At 40.0% G+C, this 18,894-nt stretch overlaps 1 protein-coding gene across 3 annotated transcripts in view; it reads left to right on the plus strand.

Moving 5' to 3' along the window:
* The window catches only part of SEMA6A (semaphorin 6A), a 116,122-nt gene that overhangs the window by 85,142 nt on the left and 12,086 nt on the right, over window positions 1-18,894 (plus strand). For 2 of the 3 annotated variants that reach the window (XM_062599142.1, XM_062599143.1), the window contains exon 18: window positions 6,166-6,330. The exons of the other annotated variant lie outside the window; for it this stretch is intronic. In XM_062599142.1, coding sequence (XP_062455126.1) covers window positions 6,166-6,330 — 165 coding nt within the window. The remainder of the gene's footprint in view (window positions 1-6,165; window positions 6,331-18,894) is intronic. 3 annotated transcript variants of the gene reach the window in all.

Raw genomic sequence — 18,894 nt, forward strand, 5'->3', positions numbered from 1 at the left:
TTGTGCCTACGAAATATGTAAGTACAAAACAGAACCAACAACAGCTCAGTAAAGCAGAATATAAATAGCTGCAGACACAGTAATACTGCTCAGTGATAAAAAGAAATAAAATAAAAGTCCCCTTTTTTATTATCAGGAAATGGAAAATGTGCAGGTGAAACTTGTTTGCAAGTATGATAATGAAAACCAGTGAAGGCAGTATACACAAAATCAAAGACAGGTTGAGACTTTGTAATGTATGGAATGCTGATGGTTTAATCTGAATATATAGCTCGTACTTTCTTGCAGTTGAAAATTGTTGTATTTCCAATACACAAAGCAGTAATTAAATAATAATAATAATAATAAAATCCATACTGCTGAATCTGAAGAAAAAGTGAATGGCCTTGGGCATAGTAATGATGTACAAGGAATGCCTTAGGATTCCAATTCTAAGTTCACCCACAGGCTTCCCAGTTGTAGCTGTAGGGCTGTAGTTCTGGATCCCATCTGCTACCATAGTAGTAGGGACTCTAGCAAAAGCAAATCTTTTCATCTGAATATTGAATCAAGAAAATGGCCAAATGAGAGGCAAAGGGAAAAAAGTTACAGTCCCAAAGGGCATAGGTAACAAAAGGAGTCAGTTCTACTGTCTGTGCATGTCAAGCCCAAACACAGATGCAATTTACTGAATTAGGTTCTTAAAATAGGATCCTGCTACCAGATGCAATGGAGAAATGCTGAGCCAACATTAAGTTTGGTTCCCATTCATGCTGTTTCTTTCACGGGTGATTTTACTGGCATTCCTTGGGTAGATCATGATACATGGTCACTAGGCAAGACAGCTCTTCTATGAGTTTGTTTGAAATACCAGTTCTAATGTTACTGCATAGCTGGCAGTCAGTCTTTTCACCTACTGTGCACTCAGGCAAAATACATAAGGAAAATGTGTTAGTCACCTCTATTCATCTTCCACATGAGGTGTTTTTTTGTTTTTTTGTTTTTTTTTTTTTTAAAAAGCCAATAATACTCAGTGAACTAGTCTGAGTAAACATGCTCATGTTTGCTAACTGTTATGGCTGCTCTGAGTCATTTTTTTGCATGAGAAAGCTAAATTTTTATAAATGGTGGTTTTGTGTTATTGAGTACAATTAAATGCTTAAGTAAATGGTGTTTCATAATGGATTAAACCTCAGAAGAGTGAGGTATACCAGAATGTCAATCAAGTGCATGCTCAGGGTGCCTTTGGATCTGGTGGTTTAAATATATCCAAAGGCATCTGAAACTCCAGATGCAAAAGACGTCTTAAGGCCTAATTCTCCTCTCACTTGATTTATACCGATATAAATCAGCTCACTTCAGTGGACTTACTGCCAATCTGTACCAGTGTAAATGAAAGGAGAATCAAGACCTTAATCTTTGTATTCTTGGCATCGGCCACCTCCTGAATTTGGCAGATGGGCTCTCTTTTCTGGGGCAACATCGCATGATCAGTTGTAAACAAGCAACAAAGTGCAGAGTCCAGAGATGACTCTTCAAGTACATTCCCTTTTCACACCCAAGGAGAAGATAGCATACTGAAGGTCTGCCTGCTGAAGGAGGGAAATGATGCAAGAGCCACAGACTAAAATAAAAAGATTAGGCTAGATTCCTATGCAAAATTGAAAGCAGCTTCAATTACGTTTGGAAATATGAATTCTTAGTGAATTGGGCCCTTATTTTACCCCCTAGCCACATTCCTTTCTCCCTCTGTAGTATTGATTTAGCTTTTCCCTCTAATTGTCTAATTAGGTTGCTCTTGCTGTTAATAGGATAGTGTGTGGACATCTTAACCTCTAGTATCCTAATGACTTGTGCATATTAGAGCAACTGTCAAATATATATTGAATACCTGTCTTTGTTTTAAAGCAGAAGAAAAATCTCCTTATATTTTACAAGTACACTTCAGAAAGCCGTAGTGCAGCCCTTTTGAATCATTATCCATGCTCATAGACATGAAGTATTTTTACTCTCCGTGTATTACTGTGATTACAGCATTCCAAATTAGAAGTTTTGTGAATAATTGAAGCACCTAAAGCAGTTTTTTTTAAGTGTATGTTGTTTTACATATTTGCTTTAAATGGAGAAGAAAGCACTGTATCTGCAGTTTTTTCAGATGGATTGTTTTAAAACAAAGGCAGAATTGTTATTTTAGCTCTTTAGGTGCAGTAAAACCTAGCCTATGCCAAATAGAAGTATTGGCCGCATCTCACATATGCTAAAACCTCCTTGAATTACAGCAAAGCCTGTTTATGTAGTCAGTGTGGTAAAAATGGTGTAATGAAAAACAGGCCCATTACATTTTGCAAGCTATACAGCACGTTGTGAAGGTTTAATAATGGCTGTGAGTGAAAGGACCAGGACTAGGTTGCCTGCAACTTCAGTCTTTGTTTATGAGAGTAACTTAACTAGCTCATACATCTGTGGTGCCACTCTGCTTAAAGGTGAATTTCACACAGTGGGACTGACTATGCAAACACTAAAAGACACAGTAATATTGCTTATGGGATCAGCCACTGCCCAGTAGTAACTGTTGGCAGAATATGGTCTTCACACAACTGAGAAAGGTTATTAAACTCTCCTGCCCTGCTTCCTCTTTCTAGTAAATCAAATGGAAGAAAGTTTGTCTCAATACATGTGGAAAATTGTTTCTTGATGTGTACTAGAATAACACATTAGTAATAGAGCGTATAGTCTGATTTCTCACATTTGTGTAAAACCCTTCTCTACCTAACTACCATCTGGTACACATTAATATCGTCACAAAGCCCTAGCTTTCCATTACGAAGGAGTTCTCTGTGTATTTGTAGCATATGGTTCAGGAAATCTTTTTGCAGAAAATGTGTCCCTAAGGCATATATTTCCTCTAGATTACTGTATTAAGAAATGTTTTTCTTCAGCTATACTTACGGCTTTTCCTTAAAATTGCCTCTTGAACGCACCTAAATTGAAAGTGTCTGGACAGAGATATGGGCATAAACTGCATATCATACACATGTATAAAATATGACTGCTACTTGGCAAGACTTTCTTCTCCTCTACTTCCTTATCAAGCTATGACTAATTGCTTTCTTATGTTGAGTGCAGCACTATTTGTAGGCTGACCAAATATTGTACACATTATTGTGGTTGTTGAATGAGATATTAACCCAAAGACTGGAACCCCGTGAACGTTGGCAGTACGGTTTAGTCTTTAGGGAAAAGAAGACATGGAAAGCTCATAATTTCCACTTTCTGGCCTGTTTTTTGTCTCGTTGCTTCTCTTATTTCTTGGGGATGAGTACAGGAGTTGACAAGCATAAAATGGTATAAAAGTGAAAGCTTTACCATTCCACGTATTCTTGCTTCAAGGGAGCACATGCTTTCTCTAGCTGGATCTGTACCAGTCCTGTTGGAAACAGGCAGCCCTGTGGAACTGCCGCAGAGCAGGCAGCAAATTTGGATCGGAATCGATTCGTCAAAATGTTACCACTATATCCAGCCATGCTCTGTGGCTTATGGAAACCTTTTAGAAGTGGATAATCTGCTTGGCTTTGCTTTTCAGTTTGAGCAACATTAAAAAAACTTCATCTTCAAACAAAATACAGCCTCTAATTTGCAGTGTTAAAGAAAGACGGCTGGTGGAAAATCACACTTTCCGTCATGAGGGACAGAGAATGATACAGTGCCCTTGTCAGTTTAAGCCTTCAGCTTGAGGTCTATGCTATGTTAATCATGTTAATGATCAGCTGTAGCATCTGAAGCCTGGATCCATGGTGAAAACACTGTGAATCTGACAACTTGCCCTGCAAAGTGTAACAAAATGCAAAATTCAGTCCAGAGTGCTGTCCAAAATACAATTCAGAGTATAATCCTGTGCAGTAAATCAGAAAGGCCCCTCGAAAGTATATGGAGGAGCACACACATCATCTTTTCCAAGGTCATTAAAATTCAGCAGGACTTCCTTAAATCATAGGAACATCTTAATAGAAGCTACATTTCTCTCTCTCTCCTTTTTTTTTTTTTTTTTTTTTTTTTGAATGCATTAGTAGTTCAATCTTGTGAAGCTGTTAAAAGGGCTAGATAAAACTAAGGCATAGGTGCATCGAAAAGCTTGGCAACATTGGTGACCAACATTTAGATTTTTTTTTTGCTAGAATGGAATTGGGCATCCTAGGTACATCAACCCTCTCTGCACAGCAGAGAATTAAGCTTCTCAGAGTAGGGTCTGAAATGTCTAAGATCCAGAAGCCACCAAAATCATCCTTTTCTAGGTACAGTTTCTCAAAGCTTTATTTTTATCTAGTGACTATTTTAGTATAAAATACTGAAGCATAGTCTTTTTCCTTCCCACCTCTATGTCTTCACCATGAGGCTCCAAATTTGGGTTCCTTGTGTTGTTGCCACGAGGTTCCAAATTTGGGCTCCTTTTGTTGCTGTGTTTTTACCCTACAAAGTTGTGAATTTTTTTCTTGAACAGTGGTACAACATAAGGGAAGGAATAGAATGCCCCCCTGCTAGGGCAGCCTATAGCCTGGTGAGTGAACTGCTCTCTATGGGAGACTCCCATCTAAGGAAAGAAAATTAAGTTGCTAGGCTGTTCAAAAGAAGCAGGGAGCAAAAGAGGACTGCTATGCGCCTATCTAGCAGGATCTTAGAATAAAGCATTATCAGCCATTTCTATCTGAGCAATCTGATTCTGTTGGTTTAAGTCTGAGCGTGTTTTGAAAGTGCCTGTCTTGCCTGGTTCTTTCAGGAAAGTAGGTAAAGGGAAATGTAGTTATGCCAGGTCAAATCAACTAGGCCTAGAGCTATCTGAGTCCTGCTGAAAATGACTCATTTTGATCACATGCCAAAAGGGGACTTTCAGAGACACCCAGAATTTTAAGGTCAAAATGTTGTGGTGTTAGTGGAGTTTAGGAGTTCCAGTCTGAAACTTCAGATTCAGAGACCTAGACTCCAAATACGTCACACTTTGGGTGCTGACATACCTCTTGGGATATAGCTGTAAAGGACATACTAATTTACAAATACCTCTCTGCCCAAGCCAAACCACTGTTAATATTGCTTTGTGTTTCCTGCAGGACATGTTCTGTAAACATGGTGTTTGTTAGGGTGTATTCAGTCAGAAGGGATTTCTTCAGCATGCTTATTAAGAACAGCAATAATGATGTGTAGGATAGCTATAAAATTTAGTGAAACAGGGCTATAAATTTCTCCTAAACTTCCTTAGTCAAGATGATTGCGCTGAATTCCAGTGCCTACGTAACAAATACAAGGTGGATTAGATTCTGAACGTTTCTCCTTATAACAGGCAAGTGAATGTTTGAAGGGGTCCAGAAAGAATAAAAATGCCAAATCTCTGCCTGAAGAGGGCTAATAGCCAAGTGTGATTTGAAGGCTATAGAGCTGGAATTATGAGTTCTTGAACAGATTCATGTAGTAAGGTATTGCCTTCATTGTTAATTCGAGCAGAAATACTGTTTGGTTTCTTGCTGGCTCTGCTTATCCCAGAGCCATTTTAGAACATCTGCTTGGACAAGACCCACGGAGAGCGTACACGTGGGTGTGAGCTGCTGATAGGCCCTGTACGCGTGCCATACAAAGGGTAATGCCCCAGCGTGAACACCCAGGTTCTGGGCAGCCTTTTATTCCCTCTGGGACAGGAGGCAGAGAGCAGTTGATGACGTCATTTTGTAGTTCAACTGGCATTCCCCTTTAGTTTTGGCCTTATTAGAAGTTGTTTCATTTTAATGCTTAAATTGTTTTTTATTGTTTGTTAACTAAACAATTGCCAAACATTTTGGATTTACATTTCAGTGTCAGTCAAGCCTGTATACTGAATTCAGCTGAAAGAATATTTGATTCAAATGAAGTGCACTCACACTGTTCTGCTCTCGCTCAACTCTGTTGAGTGAAAACACACAGCTTTGAATTCAGCTGCCGCCAAAGGCGTGTGCATACCTATTAACAATGGTTTGTCTGGCTGATCTGAAAGGTTCAAGTTCTGTACTTCCTTTGGGCAGTGCTTTGAAAGACTTTTTAAAACATTACTCAGTCTAAGACATTCATCCGTCACTGAGGAAAAGCAATGCTTACACTCCTGAGATAGCGTGGTAAGTGACTAATGAGACTTGTCTTCCCTAACTGTATTTATAATGTAAACAGGACACTCCAGTTCACTAGTTCCAAGCACCACCACCTCTGACTCTCGCGCTCGACAGGGTTATGATACTAGGGGACGCATGCTGGATTGGAAGGATCCGGTTGACTCATCTGAAAATACAGATCCATATGTGGCAGTTTCATCCCATAATCATCAAGACAAGAAGGGTAAGGCCTTGGAAATGACTTCCTGTGGTGGAGGGGGGTGGAGGACTAAGGTGTAACTGCTTCCAGCTGGCTCAGAATAACATAATAAAACTCCTCCAGAACTCCTTAGCTATAGTTGAAAGCTTATCGTAAAGCAGAAACTAGATAGCCAATCTCAAACTCAGTCCTAGATACTCACTGCCTAAGGGAACCACACAAAACAAATAGGAGTGTATGCCTTTGCAGTGTGTTGTGCGTGTGAATGGAGAGGAGGAACACAGTGGGGACTCTGTTTATATTTGATCTTCCCTGTTGTCTGACTGCAGAAGATTTGTGGCTTTCCATAGTTCTTAAGTGTGCACTTCTACATTGCCTTTTTTGTTTGTCTTCCCAGGACAGCACAACAGATCTCTGCTAATTTTGCATTATTTCTGTCTGAATTTGGCAATAGTACTCTCACTGACAGATATAGGTACGGCAGCACAAAGGTCTGTACTAATTTAACTTGGTGAGGTTGAAATAACACAGGTCCTAGTAACTGGACCTAGGTCCCAATGTCTTCAGCGAGATCTGAGCATCAAATACTTTTGAGAATTAAAGCTAAGGAGATCATTAGCTTATTTCAAAAGAAGCTTAGGTGACTGCTGGTGGAGACAGATTCTGTGTAGCATTTTTAAAGCCTCAAAATTTAGGTGTTGTTTCAAAGTGTTCAGTGCTGTGTTCCACTTTGAAGCATACTTCTGTGTAATACAAATGACAGCCCTGTCACTTGGCCTCCAGTCTTCCTTTGCTATGCATGAGGAGAATTAGGCAGAAAATTGCCTAAACTTGCCACTTGAGCTGCTTAGAAAAGAAGTTCTCCTCCTAAATAGGGATGATGGTGCTCCCTCAGTCCATCATGGCCTTCATCGTTCTCTCAGTTCTTTTAATCAGTATTTCAGAGATTAAAATAGTTCCTTTGTAAGTTGGAGACTTGGATCCATATAGCTCCTCTGCTTAGTGAAATTTGACTCCCTCTTCTTTCTTCTCTAGGGTGTTCTCAGGTCTGTTCTTTCAGTCTCTTCTATGTTGAAGATGTTCCATCCTGTACGGACTAATTAAGTACGCAGTGGGCCAGAAGGAGGATGTTTATAAGCAAATCTCACTTGCTGAGTGTTAGGGCATGCACCATGGGTGAGGACACACATGGGCTTCAGTCCTTGCTGCTATGAATACTTTATGTAAAACACTTAAAATATTAATTGAAATGTGGATTCCAGTCTCTACTGTTCATGCATTTTACATGAAAAAGTCATTAGATAAAAGCATCAGCTGTTCTTAGAGAAGCTACTAGTATGCCTGACCTCCTGCTCTGAGTTGTCTGCCCAAGCTACTACGTTTCTAAATCATGCTCCTTCCCCTCTCTCTGACCCACTGAATCTCTGAATTCTCTACATGCACTGTGGAGACTTTAAACAGAGGGTAATAAGCACGTTAACATTGCAGAACAGCTTTTAGCAGAGCTGCACAAACAGCTGACAGCAGTCTGGATCCAGACTATGAATTTGTAGTGCCTGGAATTTACAGCTGCTCCAGATGCACAGTGCCTCCCATGATCCTGTGAATATCCTGGATTTCTCACTGGACTCTCCAGGATTGACTGCAAAGAACCTTCACAGTTCCCAGCCATGAAGGCGATGTGTATCACCTGGCTGACCCAGCAGGGCTGGAGCATGAAGCATTTTCCAGCAGAGGAGACTGGTCAAATTGGGCAAGAGATCCAGTAATATTTCCTAAGAGGTCATGGTGACAATTAATGTAGAAGCCCTAGCTTTTAGGCTTGGTGGCAGGAAATGGGGTACAAGGGTTTGAATTCCCTCAGGCAGTGGATGTGAACTTGTGTTTCCCACCTTATAGCAATTAGCCCTTCCTGTGGGGGGGGGAAAGAAAAAGGGGGGGAGGTAGGGGGAGAAACTGCCATTTTCTCCTCTTCCTTTAGCTGGGATTTAGAAGTGGCTAATGTTCTGAGGTGTTTTTCAGAGCCTGATCCTTTAGACTTACTTGGAGATAACTGCAAAAACTATGGGGCAAAGACTGTAAATTTCTCGATCAAGCTTAGATGTGAGTTAAGCACAGGCTTCTCAGCATTCTGAAGACTATTGGGCTGCTGAGCTTGTGCAGAAACAGAATTTTAGGCAGTTGCAGTACCCAAGCTCAAAACTCTAACTTAGGTGGCAAGGGACTGAGGGTGTTAAAGCGAAAAGCTCAGATTCTTATTTCCTGCCTAAGGCTAATCTGAGATACCAACTTTATTTTTGAATTTGAACCGTATTCCTCAGCCCTTGCCCCTCAGCTTCAGATGGGCAATTGAGAAAAAGCAATTTCTAGGTATCATGTATGCAGAGAAGGGAAGGCAAAAAAACTTGTATGCCTTTCTAAAGATGGCATGTAGTTTACCTATCACTCCTTTTTACTCTGAGGAATACATCAGTGACAATGATGACAGCAGAAAAATAAGCGTTTTTTTCTGTCCAATCTCTTTGTAATACCTGATACTCAAAATGCTTGAGACGAGAGGCCGTTTCTTAGAAAATGCAGTGTTCCCTCTTCCAAAAGATAGTGGTGTCTTTCTCCTCCAGCAGAAAGCAAGGGATGTCATTAAGCAGATTTGATGAGGAAGGAGTGAAGAGATCCTTGAGCCCAGGTCTTCTGCTGATGTCAGTCACAGACCTGCGTCAAAAATTGCCAGTAGTGGAAGATCTGACCCTAGAGGAATGCAGAGATGTTTATGCATTTTAATGGCGCTGTTTGTTGTGTGTGGTTCCCACAGATCTTTTACAGGAGTGCTTAATAGATGGAAGCTTACCTCTTAAAGGCATCTTGTATGCCAGTAGCAGCTTTCAGAGGAGCATGCAGTGAAAATATTAATAAATGTATAGCTGTTGGATTCTAATCATTTTCACTTCAGTACACTGACTGATTAGGTGGCTTATATTGAATAGTTCCCTCCCCAGGGAGTGATGGTTACCAAAGAGCCTTATTAGCACTTGACAGGGTCATTTAAATATCATGCATTCTTTGATGCCTAATTATGAATATTGACAAAGCTGGAAGCAGTCTACACACAGAACAATGGCGGCAGAGGTGACCGCATGGTTGTTTACCATTACCATCTACTTGTGTGCTGTTACTCCTTACCTTGCCCAGTCAGAGCCGGTCAGCTCCAAAATTACTATTGATTTGTTGCTTTAAAAGGGCAAAGGAAAGAGTTCTTAATGCAAAATTAAATCAGAAAAAAGTTAAACTTACTATCCTTTTATGAGGATTTTGTTTTCACTTTTGCTGTGATTTCTTTTCCCTCACACATTCACAAAGAAAAAAAATATTTTTTTTAACGTTTTGTTTTGCAAAGTGCTTTGTGGTGTTCTTCATTGGTTGTGTTTAATCCTTTGGACTGTGTTTTTCTTTTCCTGACCTCACAAACGACTTCTAACTGATCGTACTAATTGTACAGAATCCGCTTGCTGCTTGCTTTTCTGTGACATGGGTGCTTTGGTGATGTCACATCCATCCATATGCTTCACTTTTAATTCAGTGCAGGCATCTCAGGGAATATCTGTGGGGGTGTGAAGAGGGGGTTCTTTAAAATGGTTGACTCATGGGAATGTGACATTTGTGTGCCACAGCTTTAGTAGCTAAATATACTCTGGGATTGTTGTTTCTGAGCTACATCGTATTTCTTGCCAAGATGAAAATGTGTAGTGCAACCCATAGAGTGGGAACTATGTGTTGCCATCCCGCTGGCATTTTCATTTTGGCCATTAAGGAATCCGACCTTCATATTGCAGAATGAAAAATCAGCTCTGATTGGGCAAACTGCACCCTCCTTTTCCTTTTCCTCTCCATCTCCTCCACAAAAGCAGAACAAACAAACAAAAAACCCCACGTGTTCCAGAGTATGTTTATGTTTTGTTTTCTTTCTTGCTGTGTTTTTAGTGTTAATTGCGTGTTCCTCACCTCTGTCCAAACGGTTGTCCTCACCTTGCCAACTCTAACCTTCCCTTCTGCTGCCATTGTACTTGGTGTCCCTCCCCGGTAATACAGAGGCTCCCCGTGTGGAATGTTCCAAGGCTTTACCCTGTACTCTGAACAGCACCCTGGCGCTCTGCCTCCGTAGCCTAGTCCTACTAACGAAGCTGAAAGTACCCACACGTAGCTGTTGGAGAGGCCGGTACGAAGAAAATGGAGTGATTTTCTTCAGGTGTAGCTGGTCTTCCTCTCCCCTGCCGTTACCCTGCTGGCCCTTTTCTACTGTCTTCTATCCGTCCTGCCTTTCTTTAGAAATGCCTGATGCTTTTCAAGTCCTGGATTCATTAGCACAAACATAGCCAACTGTTTGGTTTTCTCACTCGCTCCCTAGATGTCTGGAGCCTACTCTTTAATCATGGTGTTGATAAATTGGTTGCAAATGTGGCTTATAGTTTGTCAGTTCTGCTACAATTTCTATTCTGCAGTATTCAGAGTGAAAATGCAGGGTTATTCTCAGCAGGCTTAATACTTGTCGTCTTGCTTGTCTCAGCACTCTTGTAAGTAAAGATTACAATGTGGTCTCTCCTTTGAGAGACAAACCCTTTGTCAATATCCATATAATGAAGGTAGAAGGCTGACTGAAAGCGGGACACGGTGCACACAGTTCATAGAGTTTAGAGCTGCTGATGTATTTGGATGTAAGGAACTCTACCATAGCTACTGTGTCTGGTAAAATCTGATGGCTTACACTTCTGCTAACAACGGCAACCCTTCCTCTGATACAGAATTCATAGGCATTATTAACAATAGTCAGCTCACATGTATGGAGAGGACTGCTACTGGGGAGCCCAAAGGCTGTTCGTTTCAAAATCTGACTCCAGAAAATGTTTCTTATTGTACACAAGTGGCAGTGTTGTTAATTTTTTCTGTGATTATCAGTACTTGAAAGGTTTGCCAAGTGCTGACAATGCTTGCCTCTGGAGAGTTTGCAAATGTTAGGGCAGATTCAGCTCCGGTGAGACAGAATTATGTGAAATTTCAGGTGCTGTTACGATAAAGAGTGTAAAGTGCTGATTTAACAAGATACTTTACAAATAGAGATGAAATGAAAGAAAAAATTCCGTGGTAAAGCAAAGCTGCAAACTTTTTGCATAAATTAAACAACTGGTGTTCATCGCAGGAGGGCTGAGTTCTGCACCAGGAAATACATTTGCAGAGTATATTTTTACACAAAATGTTATGATATGCTAAACATACACCTAAAAAGACCTGAAAGATTCCAAACATGTTTTATCAGAGGAAGCAGGGGAAAGTCATCATTATCCTGCTGACATTTTGTAATAATTCAGAAGGGCATTTAAAGTGGCACAAAATTTGTCAAGACTATCTTTTCAGTAAATATTTGCAGGTCTGAGGGGGAGGGTTGGATTTTCAAGGCGAGGTAAATATTCTGTATTTGATTCCTATCATAGTTCTGGCAATCTCAGAAATAATTGACTGATCCTAAAAAAAATGTGTTAGGCTAATCAAAGAAGGAGCTGCACTGTAGTTAGTTCTGCATTGATGGGGCCAGGGAAAAGCTGTAAAATCAAAGCATATATGCCTGGAGGAAGTTACACAAATTCACATACTATTGTTGGTGCCCTCTTCCATGTCTCAAACTATTGTCCACACAAAGCTGAACTTTGCAGTTCAGTAGCCCTCTAAGGTGCTGAGGAAGCAATGAAGATAGATGAGACCTGATCCTTCACTTTCTGTGCTTTTAAGTATTTTGCCGATAGTCTAGTCAAGAGTGGTGTGAGAAAGGGAACGTGGAATTAGTCCTTACTATCTGTGATTCTGTATCATTTCTCTGAGATTCAAAGTGAGAGATTTGATTACTTGGAGCAGTAGTGTTCCACAAAAGGATTCGTGTACATGATACAAAATGGTGCATGATTTTAGTTCATTTAAACTTTTATAGATCCACATTTAGATTTAAACCTAATTACTTTCCCAATTGGGATTTAAACAAAGGTTGGTTGGATGAGTCTGTGCTAAACAAAGCCCTATAGATTTTTTTCTTAAAATGTTCTTAGGTGAATTAGCATTAGATTATTGTAAACAGCGCTATAGAGGGGACATTACTTATGTTTGTCACATACAGTAGCTCCTTAGGTGGAATACTAAATTTTTGTCTGTTAAAAACAACCCCATATTTATCTAGAATGACTGTAATGAGCAACTTGTCCAAGAATAGGATGTCTCAGAAACCAGTTATGGTATACCAGGCTCCTCTGGTGTGGGATACCTGTTCGCTCCATGTCAGATAAACACCAGAAAACCATTGTTAACAGTTAAATGGGACCAAATTTTTCAGTAGAGTTTATAGTAGTCAGATTAGCTATATGACAAGACCAGGCTAATAACTAGCAAAAGTGTCAGAAGGCCAGTGAGCTCGCTGTGTTGGAATTGCAGGTATCCTGTGACATATAAAAGGGGACTGTGCAGTCAGGACTAAGGGAACATGACAGACTTGTCTGGAGAAATGTATACTGATCCTTCGTCTGTTCTGTCTTGCATGTACAAGCTGTCTGTTCCCAGAGCTAGAGACAGCTAATCATCTCAGATTGCATACCCAAGCTTAAGCAGCAGCAATAGAAAACTAGGTGCTAATTAATAAAATGGAAAAGGAAACTGATGAAAGATGATGACTGCTGGAAGCATGTTTCTGACAACAGACTTTCTTCAAACCTGTTTTCACTATATTTTTGTACGTTTGTATGGGAACAAGAATGAAGAGACAAAGAAGAGGCTGATGCTAGGCACACAGAAAAGGTAACAGAAACCAAATCCATGGGCCATATTCTTAAACGAGTTTTAATCCAAAAAGGGATTGTAACAGAATACAGGGCAGTGGTTTAGAGTGTCTTCTCCATGGCTCATTTTCATTTCAAGCCTTGAATAAAAAGTCCCAGCTCATTTACTCACAGATTTTCCATAAGATCCTTTGAAATTGTAAGGAGAGGAGCACTTTCCACAGTGAGAGATGGGCAAGGCTCAGGAAAACAAGATAATGAAGGGGGTTTATTCCAAAACACACCAGTTTGCGTGTCCCACTCACATAAATATCTACACTTCATCACTGGAGCTAACTTAAAATTTTCAGAAATGAAAATGTTTCTGCACTCCACTGGCAGTGAGCTGTAGGAAGCAACATATTTCAGGTATAACTAGCAGAAGTGGAACCATAAGTAGCAAGGCAAGAGGCAAGAGACCTTTATTAGACCTTATTACCATTTATATAGTACCAAAAAAAAGGACAGCATTGATAATGGAAGATGTTGTCTCAGTGTGCAGCTTCTGCTTATGAAAATTATTGACAGAGCTTTTCTTTCTGAGTACCTCTCCAAATTACTTGATCCTACAAGTATAAGAAGGGTAAGTCTTAAAATAGCGCTCATCAAATGTCAGATGTGGCTGCAGGAAACAGCAGGTATCCTTGACCTGTAATTGTCCACCTGTGTAGATTTAAAGTCAGGCTATCCATTTGCAGACTGCAATGAGCAATAGAGGCCTGCCTTAGTCAAACAGGGAAAAACTGTCATTGCCCCAGGACCTTGATCTACTTTTTTCAATAAAAGAGGCCACATCTAATTTGTCAAGGCAGCTGCTTGGAGTTCAGGGCATTAGCGCTATTGTCTGCCGGACGCAATTCCCAGCTGCATTCATCCTCAGTCACCCGGGGAGGACAGCCCCGCGGAGGAGCACAGAGCGCCCCGCGCTCTGGGCTGACCTGTGTCGTGCTGACATATTTATCAAGAGCTGGGAATTCGCTGTAGGGTATGCTGGCCCCACAGGGCCACTCCTCTGTCGGGAAATAACGGAGAATAATTGGTGGACAGGATGTTAAGTAACACCAAGTTCCATTTTTATGGCATTTATATTGAATATAGGGAGACTTTGTGCAATACAAAGATGCTGAATTAGCAGGAAAAAGTTAGCCCTTTAAATAAAAGATTTCTGAAACAGCTATGAAATTTGAAGGGATTTAATAGCAGAAAATGGTAGAGTTAAAGGAGTCCTAAAGCACCCTTTGGTATTAATTTAATACCAGTGTATAATTAAAATGTCGATACACTGTTAAATTGAAGATATTTGAATAATTCATTTTTCTTATATAGGATATGCCTAAATTCAATAACTATATTAATTAATGGGGAAGATGTCCTGTAGTAATTTTAGGACAATGTAAATGTTGACTGTCCTAGTTCAGAGTACTTTTAGTATGATCTATGGACTGTTTATTAGTTGCTTGCCTCTGTACAGAATACCACTTACATTTTTTTTTATGTAGGTAAGCCTTGAGTGAACAGTATCAATACCCCATTCTCTGCCTAGGATCCTGACTCTTACTTTTTGTACTTAGTTCTCTTTAAGACTGTAAGAAAGACAAACTTACTTCTTTCTTGTCGGGATGGACCAGAGCCTACTGATTAACAGCACACAGTTAATTAAAAAATTGAGAGGGCATAATTTAGATTTCACCATCTTAATTTTATTTAATATTAAATAAAAGATAAAAAATGTCATTCCATTTGGAAAGTTAGTCCTTCTTACGAATATCCTTAGTTTAGCCAAGGTGGTTAGGTATGTGCTACTTTGAGCTCTGCAATAGATATTTAGTAAGACACTATAGTCTCTGGACCTCAGATCTATTGCTGTGACTTTTGCTAGATTTAAATCACGTGTTTTGAGTTTTTCTATGTCAGTGTCTGAGAAAGAGAGTGGGGATAAATATGTTATTATCATGTTGCCAAAAAGAAGTCATCAGTGCATTTATGGAGAGGTTTTGGAGTAGGTAACTGCAAATTTATCATTGTATCAATAGCATGCATTTTGACGTCCTCGTGAGGGGAAAACAAGTGGAATTTGGCCAAGCTGTAAGTTTTTGAAAAACGTCAATCTGCCCATACCCAGAAGAGACTTGTCACAGTTTGGCAAGTAAATACCTGAACAATTCTATGTGCATTGCATATTGGTGCTATGACCACTAAGTGCATTAACCATCTAACTGATAGTCTGACAGCTCTGTGCCCCAGCAGTTCAGATAGGTCAGAGTCTCTGCTGAAACAGGTTTTAACAGCTCCATTGACTTTAGGAGAGCTAGGGTAGTTTATTAAAGAAGTTACTTAGGGAATATTAAGACACATTTCTGGCAAAGCTATACAATTCAGCAAGAATACCCATAATACTCTGAAGCAGTCCCAACAGATAGCCTCCAGACCATTTCCAGCCTCCCATGTCTACCCAAAGGGTTAGCCGTGGGTATAAAGTTATAACGCTTCCCACACCAGCCAAGGATTATTATTTTCTAGGAAATAAAATTTCAGTGAAGGTGCAACTTGATAACATTGACACAACTGTGCATAAACTAGACAGCTTTTTCATATGCCCAAGAAGTTTTTTTTTTTTTTTAATTGGAAAATAACACCAGCTGCGTGCTGCCAATAATATGCCATCTTGATAATGCTCTGTCCCATCTTACTCACAATTGTGGTAGAAAATAAAAGAACAGCTGTTTAAAAAAAAAGGGGGGGGGGGAACAGGCACATTTTTAAAGGCCTCCAAAGATACTGTTATTCACCATCATGTTCTTGTATGAAGAAATAGAGGGATTTTTTGGAGAGCGTGAAGTTCTGCAGTTACTAAATGCAAACAGTACAAGCTCAGACAGTGAATTTAGGAGTGCAGAGAAATACCTCTCAAATGGCAGCACACCCAAGCCCTCAATAAAATAATTCCAGAAGTCTTTTGAGAAACACATATTACTACTGCTTCCTTATTCTTAAAATCAGAAAACTTCACTGAGTTCCTGTTTGGAAATGAGCCTAATTGTAATCCTGGGGAAAAAAAATCCCAATCTAGAACACAGTCATTCACATCAGTTAATATAATGAATGTATTTTGTAAGAAATTATGGAAAAAAAATGAGTAAGCTATCTGTCTCCCCACCTCTGCTTAGTAATTCAAACTCATCAGTCTGGCTAGCTGATCTGGGTGAGTGAAACAGAAGTCATAATGCTAGCTAAAGAGTGAACACCCCTGAGTACGTTAAAGACACTAACAAAAGTAGTCTTGTCACTTGATGCAGAATAGGCAGTTGGTAGTTTCTATGAGCACTGGAGAAATTTAATTTCTGCCATCAGTTTATAGCTTTCATCAAATAGTTCAACAATTAGTCATGTGTATTCGTTGCTGAATGGCTCCCAATCAGATGGTCCCAAAGAAGGGCCCAGAGCAGGGGTGCCCTCTGTCCCCTCTTCTGTGTCCTCTCTCTGTCAAACCCCTTACATTCACCACAGAGCCTGCCCAGAGGTTTAGGCAATCACAGCTCATAATAAAGAACATTGCTCTTTTTTTTTGTAGATAACATCCTGCTTTATCTCTATAAAACACTAGTCTCTATTCAGTGCCTTGTAGAGAACTTATAGTCCTACCACACTTTATATGCTTTTTGTCTAAATATGGCCAAGCTAGAGACGATGCCTTTAGGCACTCATCCAGTAAGACTAATTAATTTTCCATACCCAGTGGACCCTAGGGGGATTTGTATACCTCAGTGTGAAGTTCTCACCCACTGAACTAAGTAATGCCAAATCACCAAGTACTTTCAGATATCCAGCATCACGACCTGCAAAGACAATAGTTTATCACCACTTATTCTTGGCAAAACAACTCAATAACACCAAATATGCTTCCTCAAAAGTTTTGGCCCCACCTGCACTGTGTTTAGAAAGGAGGAAAAAGAATGTATCACTGAGAGAAAAGAGATTGTGTTATAATTTGTTAAGGCTCCAATGCCAGGAAAGAAAGCGAGGCTTTAGTCTCTCACATAGAAATTTCTGTACCTGTAGTTCAGTAAATGTATCTTGAGAACTAGGCTACAGATATGAAAAGAGCCAGTTAGATTCCTTGTTACAGCACCTACCTTCATGTTGATTAACTGGTTACGCACACTGCTTGGTTCACCTGCAGCAGGGGAAAATACTGCCTTAGTAAAGAGCATAAGCAGAAAATGAGCAAACATCACAGTAAATCCAAAAAGGAGAGATTTGAACCAGAACCGAGCAGAAGACTGGGGGAGTTTTATTCTGGAAACACTGCAGTCTGTGAGGTACATTATAAAGCAAAGCTGCAGGTACCACTGCCTGGCCTGCTGCTGGACAGCAGGTGCTTGAGTGAGCTCTGAATATATGTTAGAGATGAATTTGGTTTGCAGATGCTACTGTAGCTAGATTGCTGTTGGCTCCAGGCTAACATTCTTGGAGCTAGGTGAGGTACCTGCATACCATGGTATGTCTCCTGAGACAAATTTACAATTTTGCTTCGTCTAGGGAAACAGGTGGGCCAGTGTAACGCTCCAACATGTTAAAAAATGCGTGCAATCAGGAAGCATCAACTAAATTACATCAGCAAAGTATAAATATGCAAGCACTGCATACAAGAGGGAGAAAGTAGGTAAAAAAGTGCAGAGGACTATAAATTTTGACAGACAAAAAAGAAAATGCATGAAAGAAGTCACCAGAGGAGAAAGAAAATTATGTAAGAGAGAGGGAGATGATAGCAGCACCAGGTCAAGTCCCATTGGGAAATACTGGCTACAGAAAAGGGACTAGCAGTAAAACTGTTCATGCTGCTTCTTATGGCCACTACTTCAGACTCATAGTAATTCCTCAGTCACTGAATGTATTCAAAGGCAGGTGAAGCTATAGGACCACAAGATGGAGAAAAATAATAAACCAAGCATCAGATAGATATAAAAGCTTTTTTCTAACTATAGTCCCACCGCTCCCAATATTTCTACAAGAAGCAGTCATGTTTTCTACTGAACTCTGGGAACATGCTTTAATTCTTAAATCCAGGTCTTTTGACTAAACCTGTAGTGTTCATGAGTATTGTAGAAATGAAGAATTAATCCACAGTGTTCATTTTCTGACACAGCATATACAGTGCTGGGATTTGAATGAACAAACTGATTTTATTCCTCCCTCTTTATACGAGCAGAGCTAACGTATGGTCCAGCCATGTTCCTAACATGCACCAGCAGCCCATCTGTGGGCAGGAGGACCATCTCAGAGAAGGTCTATGTATACGAGTGAACCTTGTTGGCTTGGTCACATAGTTGTTTGACAGCTTAATAGTTCTTTCCAAGGACCTCTAGGAATAGGATGTGTAGAGCACAGTCTTATTATTTAAACGTCCTAGATGTTTAATAGTTGGCTCTTTTGTTAGTTCAGCTGTGGCATGTTCAGTTACACAAGTAGCTTAAAACTAGCATTTCCATTTTTGTATCTTTAAAGAAGATTGGAGCTGATTAAACAATTTATGGTTTCTGGCCATATACATAATGTTTGAAAATTAACCCTACTTCTTCCGTATGCCTGCTTTGAGCTGCTTAGCAGTCTGCTAAGCAGAGCTGCTTATGTTGACATTCAGCAAACTTGACTTTTTTTCTCTTGTGCAGAGAGTCCGTAGTTCAAAATAGGCTGTAAGAAAGGAGAAGGAGAGCTACAGAATTTCTCAGTGACAGCTTCA

This window comes from Rhea pennata, chromosome Z (assembly GCF_028389875.1).
Source record: "Rhea pennata isolate bPtePen1 chromosome Z, bPtePen1.pri, whole genome shotgun sequence".
Lineage (NCBI taxonomy): Eukaryota > Metazoa > Chordata > Aves > Rheiformes > Rheidae > Rhea > Rhea pennata.